At 37.7% G+C, this 20,003-nt stretch overlaps 1 protein-coding gene across 12 annotated transcripts in view; it reads left to right on the forward strand.

The window, feature by feature from the left end:
* The window catches only part of LOC107710620 (rho guanine nucleotide exchange factor 4-like), an 86,120-nt gene that overhangs the window by 62,789 nt on the left and 3,328 nt on the right, over nt 1–20,003 (forward strand). For 8 of the 12 annotated variants that reach the window (XM_016515448.1, XM_016515437.1, XM_016515441.1 and 5 more), the window contains 8 exons: nt 8,094–8,239; nt 15,538–15,714; nt 16,293–16,487; nt 16,685–16,864; nt 16,954–17,186; nt 18,706–18,835; nt 18,924–19,055; nt 19,170–19,413. In XM_016515448.1, the coding sequence (XP_016370934.1) occupies nt 8,094–8,239; nt 15,538–15,714; nt 16,293–16,487; nt 16,685–16,864; nt 16,954–17,186; nt 18,706–18,835; nt 18,924–19,055; nt 19,170–19,413 (1,437 nt within the window). Of the gene's footprint in view, nt 1–8,093; nt 8,240–8,533; nt 9,344–11,304; nt 12,815–13,463; nt 13,919–15,537; nt 15,715–16,292; nt 16,488–16,684; nt 16,865–16,953; nt 17,187–18,705; nt 18,836–18,923; nt 19,056–19,169; nt 19,414–20,003 lie in introns of those variants that run through there. The other 4 variants (XM_016515442.1, XM_016515447.1, XM_016515444.1 and 1 more) reach the window with 4 other exon arrangements.

The following is a 20,003-nucleotide window of genomic DNA, read 5'->3' on the forward strand; positions in this document are numbered from 1 at the left end:
TGCGATCCAATGTGGATTTTTGTCAAATGATGAGGCAGAAATATGTTGTTAGTAACATTCTAGAAGAATTGTATGTGGAAGATACACAGTTACAACTTCTGTGGGGCGTGAAGAAAAAGTAATGTAACTAGTAGTGTAACTAATTACTGTTGCCAGAAGGTAATAAGTAAAGTATCAATATTACTTTTGAAAGGAGGAACTAGTAATAAGTAATATATTACATTCCAGTGCTCTACGCTTATTTTTCTTTTTAGGAGCACTTATGCTCCTAACTTAAAAAATGTAGGAGCACAGTCAAAAATTTAGGAGCACCTTCTAATCAAAAAATTCTAAATTTGATTAAAAAAAATTAGCCTTCCCTTTACGAGGTGATATTTGACTCCTTAAAGTGATTTACAGTGGAATTTTGTTTTTACCTTTGTAATTAATTGAAACCATAGAATAAGAACAAGTATAATAAGAAGAATAAGTTACTAATCAAATGAAATCAGTAGTAAAATGAATTTGTACAGAGGTGGCACAGAAGAAAACAAAAGTGGCTTGTAGGGGTATTTTCAGACATTTAATGAGGATCAGAGATGGCATGAGTGCAATGAAATCCATAAATTCATGTTGAGATTAATGTTTTAAAAATTTTGAATATAGAAATATTAAATGATTTAAAGAACTGAAAAGATACTTTAAAAATTAAACGAAAACTGCCAACAGGTGGCGACAATCACTGATTTTATCTCTGAATCATTCATTCAATTGATTCGTTCGAACGGCTGATTCATTCAGGAATGAAGCAAGTGACTGTCTTATGAATGGGTAATCATGAATCACTGACTCACTAGATTCGTTTAAAAACGCAGTTCATTCATAAACGAGACACCGCTGTGTTTGAATGGAGATGCGCAGCGGCTGAGCTGTGACTGAGATATGTCTGTGATACATTACTCAACGCTGCAAAAACACGTAGAAACCTTTGAAGCTCCCCTCAGCCATCACAATCACAAATATGATGGAGATCGGGTCAGTCGCACTGGTGCTCCTAAATATTTTTTCATAGTCGCACGCAGTAGTTTTCAGTCGCAAATGCGACTGAAATGGTCGCACTGTAGAGCCCTGCATTCTTTGAGTAACTAGCCCAACACTGCTCTGAATACACATTTTAATGATGTAATGCCATAGAGCAGAGGTGTCAAACTCAGTTCCTGGAGGGCCGCAGGGTTTAGTTCCAAGTTCCAACCCTGCTCCAACACACATAGCATGTAGTTTTCAAATAAGCCTGAAGGACCTGATTAGCTGGATCAGGTGTGTTTAATTAGGGTTGGAGCTAAACTATGCAGGGCTGTGGCCCTCCAGGAACTAAGTTTGACACCCCTGCCATAGAGTGTTATACTGAGTAGTTATCCTTTTTGAAGTCCCATTGTGGACATTGCATTATGGCCACAAAGGGGGCGCTCGTGAGCAAACCATTTGAACCATAAAACCATTAAAGTGCCCCTATTATGGGTAATGAAAGGTTCATATTTTGGTTTTGGGAGTCCCCAACAACAGGTTGACATGCATGCAAGGTCAAAAAACACTTTCATTGTCTTAAAATATGCATTTATTTTTACCTTATTTGCTCAACGACACCCAAACGGTTCGTTTAACGATTCATTTTTCCAAACCCCTCCTTCGTGACGTTAATCTGCGGTGATTGGTCTGATTGGTCTCATTTTCATTTCATAATGCCTGATAAAGCAGCATTTGTGAGTGCAGTGCTGCTTTGTGTACAGCGTTACCGGGGAAACCGCTATTCTACCGCTCCAAAAGCGGCACCTAGTGGCAAAGAAAGAATTAACATTTCCATTCCGACCAACGCGAAAAGACCAACAAGGGGGCGGGCAATATGCTGTTTCATGTTGACGTCAACATTAAACGGCTTGGGATTCGTTTTAAAAACGACTCGTTTCAATGATTCAGAGTCGACTCTTTCTTGTGAGAGATACTAACTTTATACACGGTGCACTTTCAGATTTAAAACTTTGCAGGATGTTTTCATTCACTTAGAGCTGTGTTACACACTGCATGAAAGGTTGAAACGGCTTGGGATTCGTTTTAAAAATGACTCGTTTCAATGATTCAGAGTCGACTCTTTCTTTTGAGAGACACTAACTTTATACACGGTGCACTTTCAGATTTAAAACTTTGCAGGATGTTTTCATTCACGTAGAGCTGTGTTACACCCTGCATGAAAGGTAATTTTCAAAAATCCATAATAGGGGCACTTTAATGGGACACCCTGCGGTATTGTTGGACTTTGCAGATGGGCATGAGCAAAGGTTACAAGACCACAACTCCACATAAAGTGAGCCATTTGGGACAGGGCCATAATGTACATTATACATTTATCATCCATCAGTATGGCTGCTTTTATTCTAAGAGCAAACCTCTCCTCTAAATGCAGGTATTGGGTCAATTACAGAAAGTAAAAAACTTGCCTGTAAGTTGTTGAGTGTTTTTTTTTTTTTTGGAGGTGAATGACCCCTCTCTTGTTGACTTAGTGGATAATGAAAGTATTGTAATTTTTGACAAGGAAATAAATAAAGTATATCTAAATAATACAAATGAATTCTGCTGCAACGGGGTTTGTAAAACTAATCTACAGCATTATGAACATTATTAGCTAAATGGATTTGAGACTTGACTTGACAGATAAGTAAGACTAAGGGACTTTTCTGATGTGTTTCCTATCTTCTCTTAATCTTTTATGTTAGTTCTTCTGTGTTTGCCGCTAACTTATGTACTTCATAGGTTTTGTTGACCGATATAATGGAAGTTAGTGTCATTTTAGAACTAGGTCTTAATCTTTAAAGCGCACGTGGATTAGGCTGAGTGTAAGTCTTCGTGTGCATGGCTCAGAGGTGAATTTGTGTGGTCGGGTGACTATATCTGAGGATGTGGACTTATAAGGAAGCAGGTCAGTGCGCATTCACAGTCCTGCCTATTTGATCAACTCCTTATATTACCCTCAGTAGATCATGAATCACACATAAAGATATATATGTTTGTGTGTGTTCATGCATGGGGCCTTAACATGGTAAACTGGATAAAACATGCACGAGTTAACACGCAGGTGCGTGGATGGTTACAGTCTTTGTGCTTTTCAGGGACTGATTCTAGACTACATACTAGAGTTTTTTATACTGTACTCAAAGAGCAGTGTTTTATTACAGGTATATTTCAGGTTCAAAACAAGTTATCCTCAATAGACAGCATTTATAGCCTTGTGTTGATTAATACAAAAAAAAAATTATTTAGACATGTCTTTTGTTTTCTTAAAAAAATCAAGGTGATGGTAAGATATTTACAATGGAATACAATACATTACATTGTTAAAATGTATTATTTGGACTATAAATCTGTTTACCTAATCATTTTACAGTCCTTTTAAAGTTTTATGCATTATGTTGTCATTTTAAATGGGATATTTTGTCACAGAAAAGGGTTGTATATGATTTTTTCACACTAAACTCTTAATTAACACAAATATTGTAGCTATACTTTTAAAATAGTGTGTATTTTAATGGATTGGCCCCATTTACTTCCATTGTGCTTCACTTTATCCCAGATTTTTTTTTTTTTAAGAAAAGGAGGGATAATTCAAAATACATTTTTTGTGGCTATCAACATTATTCCACAAATGCTGTTGATTGAGCTTAACATGTACTGAATCCAGAATATTTATTTAACTGCATCCAGCAATATACATTTATACAAATAAGGCTTTTAAGTTCTAAAAATGTCAAGTATTGGCATCAGTTTGTATTGAGAAAGTCTCATGTTTATGCAGTACATAAGATTTCAAAGTCTCCTCACTGATTCTCCATCTAATACCTCCTTCAGATCTGTGCAACAACATCCTCCAAATGCTTGAAAACAAAACCCAAACCCTGTTCTGTTCTGTTTTAAATCCAAAGGCAATATTACAATCAAAACATTCTCTTGTTGCACATGAACGCATTTATGGGGGCTGTCCTAGACAGGATTGTTTGGGTTACCCCACTGTGACCGTCTGACTTCAGACTCTGAGTGAACTATATTTGATATCATCAGCCCATGTGGCCCTGGAAATGCTGAACTCTGCTGACATGTGATGTCGCGTTGCTCTATGCTTTGAGCCACACTTAACAGCCTATAAACAAATCAGGACGATTTGATGCGCTTGTCTGTCTCGCTAATCAATCCACGGCACCACAATTAACCTACATAAAAGATCATAACAGGATTACCAGATGAATTTTCACACGTACAGACAGCTTTTGTTGTAATGACTGCAAATCTGCTGTGTTTTTAGGGTTGGATAAGGAAGCAGGTCAGTGCGCATTCACAGTCCTGCCTATTTGATCAACTCCTTATATTACCCTCAGTAGATCATGAATCACACATAAAGATATATATGTTTGTGTGTGTTCATGCATGGGGCCTTAACATGGTAAACTGGATAAAACATGCACGAGTTAACACGCAGGTGCGTGGATGGTTACAGTCTTTGTGCTTTTCAGGGACTGATTCTAGACTACATACTAGAGTTTTTTATACTGTACTCAAAGAGCAGTGTTTTATTACAGGTATATTTCAGGTTCAAAACAAGTTATCCTCAATAGACAGCATTTATAGCCTTGTGTTGATTAATACAAAAAAAAAATTATTTAGACATGTCTTTTGTTTTCTTAAAAAAATCAAGGTGATGGTAAGATATTTACAATGGAATACAATACATTACATTGTTAAAATGTATTATTTGGACTATAAATCTGTTTACCTAATCATTTTACAGTCCTTTTAAAGTTTTATGCATTATGTTGTCATTTTAAATGGGATATTTTGTCACAGAAAAGGGTTGTATATGATTTTTTCACACTAAACTCTTAATTAACACAAATATTGTAGCTATACTTTTAAAATAGTGTGTATTTTAATGGATTGGCCCCATTTACTTCCATTGTGCTTCACTTTATTGATTAATACAAAAAAAAATTATTTAGACATGTCTTTTGTTTTCTTAAAAAAATCAAGGTGATGGTAAGATATTTACAATGGAATACAATACATTACATTGTTAAAATGTATTATTTGGAATATAAATCTGTTTACCTAATCATTTTACAGTCCTTTTAAAGTTTTATGCATTATGTTGTCATTTTAAATGGGATATTTTGTCACAGAAAAGGGTTGTATATGATTTTTTCACACTAAACTCTTAATTAACACAAATATTGTAGCTATACTTTTAAAATAGTGTGTATTTTAATGGATTGGCCCCATTTACTTCCATTGTGCTTCACTTTATCCCAGATTTTTTTTTTTTTAAGAAAAGGAGGGATAATTCAAAATACATTTTTTGTGGCTATCAACATTATTCCACAAATGCTGTTGATTGAGCTTAACATGTACTGAATCCAGAATATTTATTTAACTGCATCCAGCAATATACATTTATACAAATAAGGCTTTTAAGTTCTAAAAATGTCAAGTATTGGCATCAGTTTGTATTGAGAAAGTCTCATGTTTATGCAGTACATAAGATTTCAAAGTCTCCTCACTGATTCTCCATCTAATACCTCCTTCAGATCTGTGCAACAACATCCTCCAAATGCTTGAAAACAAAACCCAAACCCTGTTCTGTTCTGTTTTAAATCCAAAGGCAATATTACAATCAAAACATTCTCTTGTTGCACATGAACGCATTTATGGGGGCTGTCCTAGACAGGATTGTTTGGGTTACCCCACTGTGACCGTCTGACTTCGGGCTCTGAGTGAACTATATTTGATATCATCAGCCCATGTGGCTGTGGAAATGCTGAACTCTGCTGACATGTGATGTCGCGTTGCTCTATGCTTTGAGCCACACTTAACAGCCTATAAACAAATCAGGACGATTTGATGCGCTTGTCTGTCTCGCTAATCAATCCACGGCACCACAATTAACCTACATAAAAGATCATAACAGGATTACCAGATGAATTTTCACACGTACAGACAGCTTTTGTTGTAATGACTGCAAATCTGCTGTGTTTTTAGGGTTGTTTTTCCCCAAAAATCCATTTCAACAGTTTTGACATGAAGCCACTCTTACCACAGTTTCAATGCCAATTACATTCTCTATTACATTTTCAAGATTTAAAGCAGTATTCCCATTTACCCTGATTTCACGGACCGTCCTCTCATGCTTCACCAGAACAATGGATCTTTCAGAGGGTGTAAATTTCTCTCCCATCCATTTATTATGAATGAGACAGGAAGAGAGATGCTTGGCCAGGTCTGCTCTTCCTCACTGGTTTACTGCATACTAATAAATAATAGCGATCCAGAAGCCAGCCAGCTATAGCAGCAGAGAGTGTTCCCAGTGTTTCAAACAGCAAACGCATGAAAGGGCACATTAATGTACCACTGTGGAGCCAATAAACATCTCACCAGAGTTTTACTGGAGCATTTTGGTCACACTGTTGGCTCAAAAGTGAAAGGAAACGCTAACTGCAAGCTTGTTGTTATGGTTCCCTTGAGTGTCTGCTAACAATCTTAAAACCACTGGTTTGTTAAGAAAGCTTTGTTTTGATGCTAGACCTGTTTACAGTTCTGGTGACAAGTGCTTTGGTTACTTTCTAAAATAAATTTTTAGCAAAATACTCAGTAGAAGTGAATCAGAGGATGTCAAAGAACAGTATTTAGTTTTTATTAAACGAGTCACATGATGCTCTTCATTATTGGTTTTCTTGTTTGTCATGTTTTTGGATGTACTGTTACTGGGACAGTACAGATTTAGCTTCAAGCTATTGTTGCTACAAAAGACACAAATCTAGCTTGACCGTAAAGCATTTTTAAAGGGACAACGAACTATAGGACAGATGTTTATGCGTGACACTGGATAGTGGATTAAAAAAGAATGCAAGGTCTAAAGATGTGTCTTTAGAATAGTGCTCGAAGTGCTGCAAGAAACGAGAGATGCAAACACTTGTTTACATAGTGTGCAACCGCATGTCACAGGTTTGGCCATTCAGTGTGATGATATGTTGATCTTTGTGGTGTGTGAGCCATCTTCTCTCAGTATGTATCAGCCAACTGTTAATAAGATGCAGCTAATCAAATATTCCAACTGTTAATTAGTGGATTAATGCTCTTATCAAGTGTGGCCATACAAGTGGAGGTCATGCTAATTTTTGGAGCTTTGAAAAAAAAAAAAATACAGTAAATCTGCATACTTAAAATTTTGTTCTTGAACTAATGAATAGTACATCTAACATGTTTAAAATGATCATATCAGGGTCACAGAGCAGGTTGTTTTATTGTTAGTTATACCAAAGACCCCCAAATATGACGATAGCCTCAGGAGAGACCCCTTTCCTTAAATGCATTACATATTTGTAATATTATAAATACACACATTGTTTGCTTAAATAATTAGTAAACAAATAATTATATCTGCTAAATATTTACTTTGTGTTCAGCTGACCATGTATCTTTTTCCAACCCACTAGTAGAGTATAGTTAAATAGTTCAACCAGTTTTTAGAAAGCAGAATGAAACAGTAAAAAAATTTTTTTTTATGTTACCATATTTCATATTTCATTTCATTTGATTTTATTTTCTATGGACCCCCTAGCACCCCCTTGTGGCCTCCTGTGGGTCCAACCTGGCCTAGAAAAAGCCATTTTATTCCACATAGAGTGGGTCACATAATCAGAGAAGGCACCATTTTGAGATCACATGACCAGTCAAATACTATTGCATTCAAGGTATTTTTTTTAAGACATTTGGTTCAGTCATAGGCCATTACTTCACTCTAAGACCACTGTCATATTGGCCAGCAAAACATAAACAAAAATGACTTATTCTACTTTTAAACACTGTAAATATATCATATACTGCTTAAGTGTTGCAAAATACAAAATGACAATTTTATTGTGATCCAAACGGAGAATTTATAAACCTTTTTGTATCTTTTAAATACTTTCAGTTTGCCATATTAACAAACACAATATTATTGCAAAACTAAGTTGAATATGCATTTGAAGTAGACCCCAAATGTTGCAGTACTGACAGTTTTGTGCTTTACTTTCCAGCCTTGGTGATAACTGATGGACCGCAGGATAAGTCTGGCCTTGCGGATGAGGTGGGGAGTGAAGATGACCTGTACAATGAGTTTCGCAGCTCCTCCAACCGATTCGGACACCCAGGAGGAGGAGGAGAACAGCTGGCCATAAATGAGGTAGAGCATACAGGCTGTCTATGTGTTACTGTTTGTGTTCACAGATTGTGCTTGTTTCTCTGTCAGTGGCAAGACATTCATAGAAGCATGTCCGTTTGCATCTGTGTTTGAAACCCAAGGCCTTACAGTGCCAAAACAAACTGTGTTTTTGTATGAAGATAACTGGTTACAGACAGGCTTTCAAAGCACCACTGTAGTATAGTATGTAACTGTGCTCTTGATTCAGTGTTTAAACATGTTGGAATTCAGTCACTGTTTTTTAATAGTCTACTACCCATCTGTTCCTCTCCTGAGGCCTGAGACCAGCAGAATGACCTGCTGCCACTGTACTTCTCCCATCATCTTCAGCATGACTGAATATGAATCCGTGATGTAGGAAGATGCTGTTATCTACAAAGAATTTCAGAGAATATGCAGAGTGTTGGAGTTTGATTTATGACTGTTTGGCATCATTTTCGAATGCTGCTCAGTAACTCCATTCAGCATTTTAGTTAGAAACAGCAGAAAAATCTAATCAACAGCCGGGCCTCTGGGAGCTTTGGTGTGCACTGAGCTGCACAGAAGCCCTGTGCTGATGCTGTTGTTATTGTTTTTAGCCCTTCTGTCCTGGTATAGTATCCAGTAAATAATAAACAGGCAAAATGAAAGTGTCATTGTTTTAATAGGGAGCTAAGTCAGGCATCACTGTTACTATTGCTCAGACATTTGAAGAACCACTAGTATTAAAATTTAGTGTGTAACTCGTCCTGCACTGTTCGTGCTACAGACATGACTGATACAGTACCTCGAATCATGGTCATTATCATTTTCACCTGGAGATCTAAGTTTGCATTATAGAAGGGACCTGAGGCATATTTAGCCACCAGAATATAACCCCTCAGCAGTTCCTGGTTCGAAACCAGCAAGCTCTTAGGGTCGGTGTTTAGTCAGTTTTTCCAGCCTGAAATAATAGTTTCCTTCAGATTCAGTACCAGTTTTGGAGGAAAAACACCAGTAGAGATTTAGGCCACTAAGCAAACACCCACAGTAGCCTAGTTTACTGCAAAACATATATGGTAACACTTTAGTATAGGGACCAATTCTCACTATTAACTAGTTGCTTATTAGCATGCTTATTATTAACATATTGGCTGTTAATTAGTGCTTATAAAGCACATGTTCTGCATGACAATATTCTACATCCATAATCCTACCCAATAACCAAACTTAACAACTACCTTATTAACTAGTAATAAGCCGCAAAAGTCGTTGTTATTGGTTTGTTACTGTTATATATATATAGTATTTTTTAAAATAAAAAATATCTAACATTTTCATTGTTTTAAGCATAAACCAAAATAAATGTAGTTAATAAATCGGAAGTAGCAACAGACCTTTTCTTCTGTAGTGTGATATACATCTGAGTAAAATGGATTATAATAGACTTGGCTCTATCCATTGTTTGTTGACTGGATGGAGGCAGATATAAATGGAAACTTGCAGCCGGTTGTAAGAATGGGAGTTTATGTGGACTAAATGACTGGAGAGTCCGATATATGTCCCATACAGGAAAGATCCAGTTATGGCATTTTGACTAAAACATAGCAAGGTCGAAAAATTGTACAAAATAAAACACATGCACAGATGAAATGTTCGCAGTTAAATCAATAAAATGCATTTTGAAAATACAGTTGATTAGTTGCTTATTAGCATGCTTATTATTAACATATTGGCTGTTAATTAGTGCTTATAAAGCACATGTTCTGCATGACAATATTCTACATCCATAATCCTACCCAATAACCAAACTTAACAACTACCTTATTAACTAGTAATAAGCCGCAAAAGTCGTTGTTATTGGTTTGTTACTGTTATATATATATAGTATTTTTTAAAATAAAAAATATCTAACATTTTCATTGTTTTAAGCATAAACCAAAATAAATGTAGTTAATAAATCGGAAGTAGCAACAGACCTTTTCTTCTGTAGTGTGATATACATCTGAGTAAAATGGATTATAATAGACTTGGCTCTATCCATTGTTTGTTGACTGGATGGAGGCAGATATAAATGGAAACTTGCAGCCGGTTGTAAGAATGGGAGTTTATGTGGACTAAATGACTGGAGAGTCCGATATATGTCCCATACAGGAAAGATCCAGTTATGGCATTTTGACTAAAACATAGCAAGGTCGAAAAATTGTACAAAATAAAACACATGCACAGATGAAATGTTCGCAGTTAAATCAATAAAATGCATTTTGAAAATACAGTTGATCGAAATGAAATGATTTTCCATTTCATGCTGACTGAAAAAAACAATAAGCTTCAGAAAAGAGAAATAATAATTTTTTTTTCAAACCATTATCTTGTTTTGCACTTATTTTGCTTCACGTTTATATTGTTTCAAAGATATTTAAGAATATTTTTACTAAAAAACAAGACAAAAATACTGATTGCCACCCAGAACACCTTATCAATGGCATAGCAACACATTAAAAACCATTTAGAACACCTTAGGTACTGCATAGTAGCAATCTGCAACAAAGTTTTACATACTGTAGGCACAACTCTCAGTGAAATGGCAAGTTCTGTCATGAAGCTCTAGATGGCACAGGCTGATGGGTCGTTAATGCGGATTGATGGTATTCAAAAAGCTTTACTGCTTGGCACAAGTTGATTGGTTCATGTTGCGTACGTAGCCAGTGATCTTACTGCTTTACATTTAAATGGCTGATTAGTGTTCACTAGAGCAGTTCGCAGCGCATGGACCTTCAGAGTTCCTCTGAAACCCTCCACCTCCCCAGCTGCACCTGTATAGATCTGCTACAGGTTATTATGATGCTACTTGTGCAGCAGCAGTCTTAAATACTCACAGCACCGTATTGGCGTATGTATTGGCAGTAGCAAGTTCTTGTGTTTGCTTTGCAGCAGCAATAATCTACAACAACAACAGCAGCATAGCAGATCTATTCTGCCAAGACCAAATACAGTAACATTGTCATATCCATTACCATGCTAAAATCATCCGAGAGTTGTCATGATAGAAATATATTTTCCACTGAAAATATAAAAATCTAGTTTTAGTGTTAATTTCTTGTGATGGGGGGAACAGCTTGTTTCAGTGTTGGGGAGAGTGAGTGATTATTTTGCTTGTGTGTGTGTGTCAAAAAGGCACAGCTCTTGATTTAAAAGGAAGTATCGTGCTGTGTGACACTGTGACGCTGGGGATGGGGCTCTGTGGCCGAGAGAGAGAGAGAACAGCAGGTTAGTGGAATCAGAGGCCTTCACTAATCCCATTAGCTGTGCACAAATTGATGCACGGGAACGAGACGAGTGAGGATGACTGCGTTAATCCTACCTCACTGACACCGGACCTGGTCAGGAAATGAAAGCTCAAGAGGTGTTCGGCACCTCATGCAGTCTTTAATTAATATCTCCAGCAGTATTACCGTCACCGTAGCACTGCCCCGAGAAGACGAGCAGGATGTGCTCACTTTTACACGGGAAGTGCGGCTAACGGGCGGCCGGCTCGGCCAATGGAGAAGCGCCAGGATAGAAAGGATGTATTGTGCTGCATTCTCTCGCATCCTTTCCCCCAACGCCGCCTCCCTCCTGCTGCCGCTAAGGCCGGCCTCCGCTACTCTGGTATCCTGGATACGCTTCACAGCACCGCCAGCCGATTGGCTGGGAAGGATGAGAGGAAAAAAAACAGGAGCAAAAACAGTCAATTCAGGGAGATGGATGGATGGTTTTTGCTAGAGCCGCTAAGCACAGATGCAGCAACCATTTCCGCCCCTCAGCTTTGCGTTTTGCAAAAGAGACGGTGAAAAGAGAAGGTATTTCAAGTGCGTTAATCAGATCCAAGGGAATTAGCACGGCCGTGTGTTTAAGCAGAGCAGAAGGACGAGGGACGGGAACGAGGGGGAGGCAGCGAAGGTGAGCATAGAAGGAGAAAAACAGACAGGAACGGGCACAAAATAGCACAGAAGGAGAAGAATACATGGAGGCAGAGAGACACATCCACCCCTGCTCCTGACATCAGCAGTGCGCGGGGAAAGATCCGAGGGGAGTGAGGGACGAGGAGGAGGAAGATAGCACGCATGCGAGAGAAAGAGAAAGAGAAAGAGAGAAAGAACGAGAAGGGAACGGAAAGAAAGTGAGCAGGTAACTGTGGACGTGGAGGCTCTTCCCCCTCCCCCTCACGTTTCACCAAGAACACTGAGCGGATCCTGCCGGCAAACCGTGTGCCGAGTGTTTGCGCACAGACCTCTAGGCGAGGGGGTTTCCGCCACCATGGCTCGTGGAGGCCAGCGAACGACGTCTCGGCAGGGCATGGCTCACTTCCTGTTGCGGTGCAACCTCAGCCCGGAGGCCCAGAAGTTGGTGGTGTTCGTCATCATGATGTTGCTGGTCATCATCAACGTAGTGCTGATGTTCCTGCTGGCCTTTCAGTAGGGCGCAGCCGAAGTGAGGAGAAAGAGCGAGGGGAGGGGTGGAGAGGAAGACAAGGAGGACAAGGAGGAGGAGGAGGGAAAGTTGGTCCCTCTCGCTCACTCGTGGATGGGTTTTCAGGATGCAGACATCACAGTGCAGGTAACAGGAATGGGTGTGACTGTGTGTGAGGTTGGCGGCGTTCAGCCAGAAGTAATATGCTGGGACGGCAGCGTGTTAATTATTTACCAAACCGTAACCACTCTTTTGAGTGGCTTCTAGGGGTCAGGCTTTGATTTCATCTTTGAAGTCATCTGAGGGCATCTTTAGACGTTTTGTCTGCTTCTGTAGGTAGGTTTGGGTGTTTATGTGTGGGAGCCTTTGAATGACTGTGCTTGTTTTGTTGTGTAACTGTCAACTTATGGATCTATATGCTTTGATTCTGACTAGCGAGCACAATAAACATGGTGTTTTGGCCCATGTGAGGCTTTCTTTTATGCCAGACTTTGTCCCAGAGGGATCTGCGCAGTCCTTTCACTGGTGAGCAAAAAAAAAAGAGGTCACACTGGTGAGCTTGACATGGTTATAGTGGGGTTATAGTTTAGTAGAGCAGCATGGTGTGAGGAATAAAAATCCAGAAGGAAACAAATTGGAAAATCAACCAATGAACTTTGCATGGTTTGGCTCAGCAAAAATGGTATTCTGGAAATATTTGGATACTAGAATATCCAGACTAGTTTTAAAAACCTTGTTCATTCATGATCATTCATAATTTTCATTAGTTTTTTGTATGTTTGTACAATATGTGCAGAGGCTGTTTCTGATCATCTTTGAACAAACCAAGAAGCGGTAACTCACAGGCCGTGAAGAGGAGGCACATGGGAAAGTATGTGGGTGTGTCGCTAGGCAACAGGGTACATAGGCACAGCTGTGGTGATGAGAATGCTGAGCTCTGGATTCAGGGGGTGTATATTCAGCCTTTGAGTCCATCGGTGCTGTGAGCACAAAGTATGGACAGAGAACAGAGTGTGATTATTACATCAGCACTGTTAGATCACGTTTAGCTGTGCAGCAGAGATGGTTTGATGGAGGCTGTTAAGCTTGCCAGGATTTCACTTCATTTTCTCTGTAGCCAAGCTGAACAGTGTGGCAATATATTACCCCGCTTTTTGTTTACTTTGCTAAATCAATCCTTGCAAGCAGAAAGCGGAAACTTAAAATGACCACTCAGGGAAAAAGCAGACTGCAGACAGAAAAGCCTTAATTTGGTAATTCTTTCTCCAGTGATACATTGCATTTTGGTTTTGGTTAAGTGCACAGAATGAAGGGTTGTATATCATTGCATGATAACACATTATGCCATTGAGATACTAAAACAGGCAGTGAAATTGAATGCTCTGTGTTGTTACAAAGTATTTAAAAAATAAAGTATTTATTATAATTTTTTTTTAGCAGCGTAGTAAGGCAAAAATTCATCCTTTAAATAGCATATATATATATATATATATGATGAGTAATTATAGCCATCCAACATTATAGTATAATTGAAAACCAGGCCTAAAACTTCACATTATCACATTGTTTTTATTTATCATGTATTAACAATTACAGAACATTTAACTTAGGTGAACTTAAAACAATAAATTGAAAAATCAACACACACTACATCAACAAATGGAAGAATAATTACTTCCATTTATTTGCACAAATATAATGAAGTAATAATTAGCTATATTTAACTATATATATTTTTACTAAAGCATTTTAATACTCTAGATGAGCATTGCTGAGTGATTATTGTGTTAACAAACAGTTGAGTTTTGAATTTATTAGTGCTGTCAAACGATTAATCGCAATTAATCGCATCCAAAATAAAAGTTTTTGTTTACATTATATATGTGTGTATACTGTGTATATTTATTATGTATAAATACAAACACATGCATGTATATATTTAAGAAAAATATGTTGTTTATATATTAAATATATTTATATATAATATAAAATATAAGAATATAAATATATAAATGTATATACATGTAAATATTTTCGAAATATATAGTGTATGTGTGTGTATTTATATATACATAATAAATATACACAGTACACATACATAGATTATGTAAACAAAAGCTTTTATTTTGGATGCGATTAATTTATGCATTGACAGATAGTTTGATCTGACTTTTGTATTCATTTTTGCTACTTGAAATTAATTTAGAGAATCTATTACATATGTCATGCAAAACTTCAAATAAAAAATGCATTAAAACCCTCACAATAGTGTTGTATATTTTAACACCTGCAAAATAAATTGTAAATATTCAATATATTTCTCAGCTCCAATGTAAACGGCATGTTGCTGTACAATGTGTATTAAACAGCAAGAACAAACAAGTGTAAGAATTTCCATATACTAGTCACATAAATGAAATTAAGCAATGCAATGAAATGCAACCGTGATTAAAGGCTTATTACTTTTCATTTACATACATATTTGCTATTGTACTCATGTTAAAGGGGTCATATGATGTTGACATTATTTTGTGTATTTGGTGTAACAGAATATGTTGACATGCTTTAATGTTCAAAAAACACATTCTTTTTAAAATACTGTACATTATTGTAGGTCCTCTATGCCCCGCCTCTCTCAAACGCTTCGTTTTCTACAAAGTCCCTCCTTCCGACAGGATTTGAGACTTTAGTCTTTGCAACTTCAGGGATCTTATCTATGCACAATCAGCTTGTAACACCCCAAAGAGAAAGGAAAACTTGAAATCGCATCATATGACCCCTTTAAAGTAGTTTCTGCTTTAATATGATCAGTTACATTATACAGGCAATGTTTTGCCATTCTGTTTTGCCTTCATCTTGTGTCTCAATAGCTGATCAGTGATGGCAGCGTGTGCGCGGAGGCTCTATGGGACCACGTCACCATGGACGACCAGGAGCTGGGCTTCAAAGCTGGAGACGTCATCGAAGTAGTGGACGCCACAAACAAGGAGTGGTGGTGGGGCCGGGTGCTGGATAGCGAGGGCTGGTTCCCCGCCAGCTTTGTTCGGGTAAAGGAGACCAGATTTCCCGCTCATAACAAAAAATTGGATTACTGTCACATTATGTCATCACTATATTACATTAAGCTAGAATGAGGGGTCATCAGTGCACCAGTGTTCTTTTTGCCAAGTACACTGGTAAAAGCCACTGCACAGTGAACATTTAGGACCAGATTTACATGCTTGAGACCGCAATCCCATAAGAGCGCCGACGGGAGTGGAAAATTCTCTAGGTGATCTGATGACAATGTGGAAATTAAAGAACACAGACGCAGTCAGATCATTTCCATAATGACCAACGCAATCAACCAAGAGATCTGCAATAACTTGCACATTTTAAGCACAAAATGGGTTAAGACATGCTTTTCTGGCGTGTTAAATAATTGCACAAATACCAGTAAATTGACTACTGCAGACCTAAATCGCATTGCATGATTTATTCAAATACTCTCCTCCCATAAATTTTGAACCTGCAAATGTATATGCAGTAAGGTCATCCGCAAAAATAACTGTCAGTACCTTTTCATCGCTAATTTTTCACTGTCTTTAGTAAATCCTGACGGTATTAACCTATTTGTTATTGGTAGTTACGGGTGAACCAAGATGAGCCCATGGAGGAATACTTAGCCCATCTGGACGGGGCCTCGGAGGGGGGTGGGGCCAGCATGGGGGACCCCTTAGGGCCCGGTCTGCCCTGCAAGGAGCAGATGAGAGCCAACGTCATCAATGAGATCATGAGCACAGAGAGGGATTACATCAAACACCTGAAGGACATCTGTGAGGTCAGTTTGCCACATGGCTCTGATCAATCGGTTCTACTTCAGCATGTGGATCTTGTTTCAGAGCATTACAATGTCTATAGAGTCACTCGGCTCTCTGTTTACATGCTGAGAGAATGACCTGATTCATATCAGCTGCTCCATAATCCAACTAGCTTTGCTATAGCATTAAACCTTTGACTTATCACTTTGGCTTCCAGGGCTATATAAAACAGTGTCGGAAGAGGACAGATATGTTTACTGAGGAGCAACTGCGCACTATCTTTGGGAACATCGATGAGCTCTACCGTTTCCAGAAGAAGTTTCTCAAAGCCTTGGAGAAGAAATTCAACAAAGACCATCCTCACCTCAGCGAGATTGGCTCCTGCTTCTTAGAGCATGTAAGCTGACTTCCATGTAGGCGGTGATGTAGGATGCAGTTTTTAGGTTTGGATTTTTATTCTGTTCTCTTCACTTCTTTTCCATCCAGCAAACAAACTTTCAGATCTACTCTGAATATTGCAACAACCACCCCAATGCCTGCGTGCAGCTCTCCAAACTGATGAAGATCAAGAAGTATGTGTTCTTCTTTGAGGCCTGTCGCCTGCTCCAGAAGATGATCGACATTTCCTTGGATGGATTCCTGCTTACTCCTGTTCAGAAGATCTGCAAGTATCCTCTGCAGCTGGCTGAACTGCTGAAGTACACCAACCCACAGCACAGGTAATGAGGTCTACACAACTGCCTGCTGTTACACATTTACTACACGCTCATGCTGTAATTGGGTACCCATTCAAAAGATACTAATATAAAGGTTTACCTTTTGAAAGGGTACCAACTTTTCCCCTGTTTTTCTGAGAGTTGACTGTATGTCCGCATTGATGTGTGATTTAGCTATAAGATATAAATGATTTTTTGTCAAGCATTTTGACATTTTGACTATTTAATAGAGATCTTGAAATTAAGCACATTTGTGACCCTGGACCACAAAACCATCACAAGTCATAAGGGTCAATTTTTCGAAATTGAGATTTATACATCATCTGAAAGCTGAATAAATAAGCTTTCCATTGATGTATGGTTAGGATAGGACAATATTTGGCCAAGATACAACTATTTGAAAATCTAAAAAAAATCGAAATATTGAGAAAATCGCCTTTAAAGTTGTCCAAATGAAGTTCTTAGCAAAGCATTGTACTAATCAAAAGTTTTAATATATTTACAGTAGGAAATTTACAAAATATCTTCATGGAACATGATCTTTACTTAATATTCTAATGATTTTTGGCATAAAAGAAAAATCAAAAATTTTGACCCATACAATGTATTTTTGGCTATTGCTACAAATATACCCCAGCGACTTAAGACTGCTTTTGTGGTCCAGGGTCACATATGAGCACATTTAGCTCTCTTTTAAATAAAGATATATAAATAAAATGTGAATTATTTGTGTAGATGACACTTTAAAAATCTCCATATCTAGAGAGGCAGATTTGTGCTGCAGTGTTCTTCACTCAGTCACTTGCAACAAAATAACTGCATCGAAACGTATGGCATATATGCATGTCTGTAATTAAGAAATTAAACACTTTCCCCCCACACTTTATGAATATAATTGGTGATATTTCACTTGGTTGAGCATCAGTGATAATCAAGTGTCATCATATGTTAAATAAAAATACAGATACATATACTAGTGTTCAAAAGACTCAGAAGTCTTTTTTAAAGAAATGAATACTTTTTATTCAGCCAATCGAAAAGTAAAAAGTACAAAAGATTTATTTTTCATTGTCTTTAAATGAAATGCTGTTTTTTTAACTGTCTATTCGTCCTGAAATAATATACAAGAAATGAAGACTGTATAAGAAATAAGAAAATGTAATAAGAAATGTTTCTTGATCACCAGATAAGCATGTTAAAATGGTTTCTGAAGGATCATGTGACACTGAAGACTCCCGAAAATTTAGCTTTGCCATCACAGGAATAAACTACTTTTTAAAATATATTCTTTTTTTTAATGTAATTTATTCCTGTGATGGCAAAGCTGCTTTTTCAAAATATTTGGTCCAGATGGACATTGCTGCCCAGTAGATAAAAAATTTCAATGCAATAACTTGAAGGAAAAAGATCTATAATTCATGAGTACTAATGGATGATGGCAAATTGCTGAATCAGTGCTTTGAATGATTTGATTCACATCTTACTAATTGGCATTTCCAATCTCATATATTTTGCTTTTCAGAGATTATAAGGATGTAGAAGCTGCCTTAAATGCAATGAAGAATGTGGCCCGACTGATCAATGAGAGAAAGAGGCGTCTGGAGAATATTGACAAAATTGCTCAGTGGCAAAGCTCCATAGAAGACTGGGAGGTAAATTACACGAGCATCTTGGATAATATTCACACACTGATTCACTCCAGAACTGTGTGGTCTCACAGGCTCTTTTCCCCTTCATTAGGGTGAAGACATCTTGAGCAGAAGCTCTGATCTGATTTTCTCAGGAGACCTGACCAAGATCTCCCAGCCACAGGGCAAAGGCCAGCAGCGAATGTTCTTTCTCTTTGACCACCAACTGGTTTTCTGTAAGAAGGTCAGTCGCTTACCATGCCAGTGAGAGCAGAATTACTGTCATTTATGGCAGATGGTTTTTATGTGAGTTAAAGTAGTTATTTTATATGATTGTTCTACTTGCTTGGCACCACAGGATCTGCTTCGGAGGGACATCCTGTACTACAAGGGTCGGTTAGACATGGATCAGATGCAAGTGGTGGATGTGGAGGATGGGAAGGATAAGGACTTTAACGTGAGTGTGAAGAATGCCTTGAAATTATGTTCTCCTGTGGGAGAGGAGGTCCACCTTCTGTGTGCCAAGAAACCCGAGCAGAAGCAGCGCTGGCTGCGAGCCTTTGCGGATGAACGGGAACAGGTCCAGCACGACCTCGAAACAGGTGAACAGGCTCTTGGAAGCGCAAATAAAAGCATTGATTTTATTGTCCACAGTCTTTAAATGGATTATTTTCAGTCATCCTGCATCATTTGTTCTCCATCAACAAAAATGGACGTACATGACAACTTGAAATCATTTGGTGATTGAATTTACAATTTCCACCTATCAGGCGATAAAACAAAAATCATCTAGAATTACATCCTCAGTCATATCTAGGGACCAGAAAGGCTTGGGCTCTTTTAAATTAAGCCAGTAAGCAACAACCTATGATACTCTGGCAATCAGAGTTATTTTAGTATTAATGATATATTATTTATATGCTATAGCTATAGTTTTTATTAATATTTAGAATTTTTATATATATATATATATATAAAAATTAGGGATGCACGATATTGGATTTTTGCCGATATCCGATATGCCGATATTTTTCAACTAATTTTGGCCGATAGCCGATGTCGATACCGATATATTTCCTTTTGTTTGGAAACACTAAGTCTCTCCTGTGTGGAAATTATAAGCAAATTATTTTTACTTTTGGTTAGTTTTTAACAAGAACTTATTTGTTAGAATTAAATAAACAATAATGAA

This window comes from Sinocyclocheilus rhinocerous, unplaced genomic scaffold (genome assembly GCF_001515625.1).
Source record: "Sinocyclocheilus rhinocerous isolate Xijiao unplaced genomic scaffold, SAMN03320098_v1.1 scaffold507, whole genome shotgun sequence".
Classification (NCBI taxonomy): Eukaryota; Metazoa; Chordata; class Actinopteri; order Cypriniformes; family Cyprinidae; genus Sinocyclocheilus; species Sinocyclocheilus rhinocerous.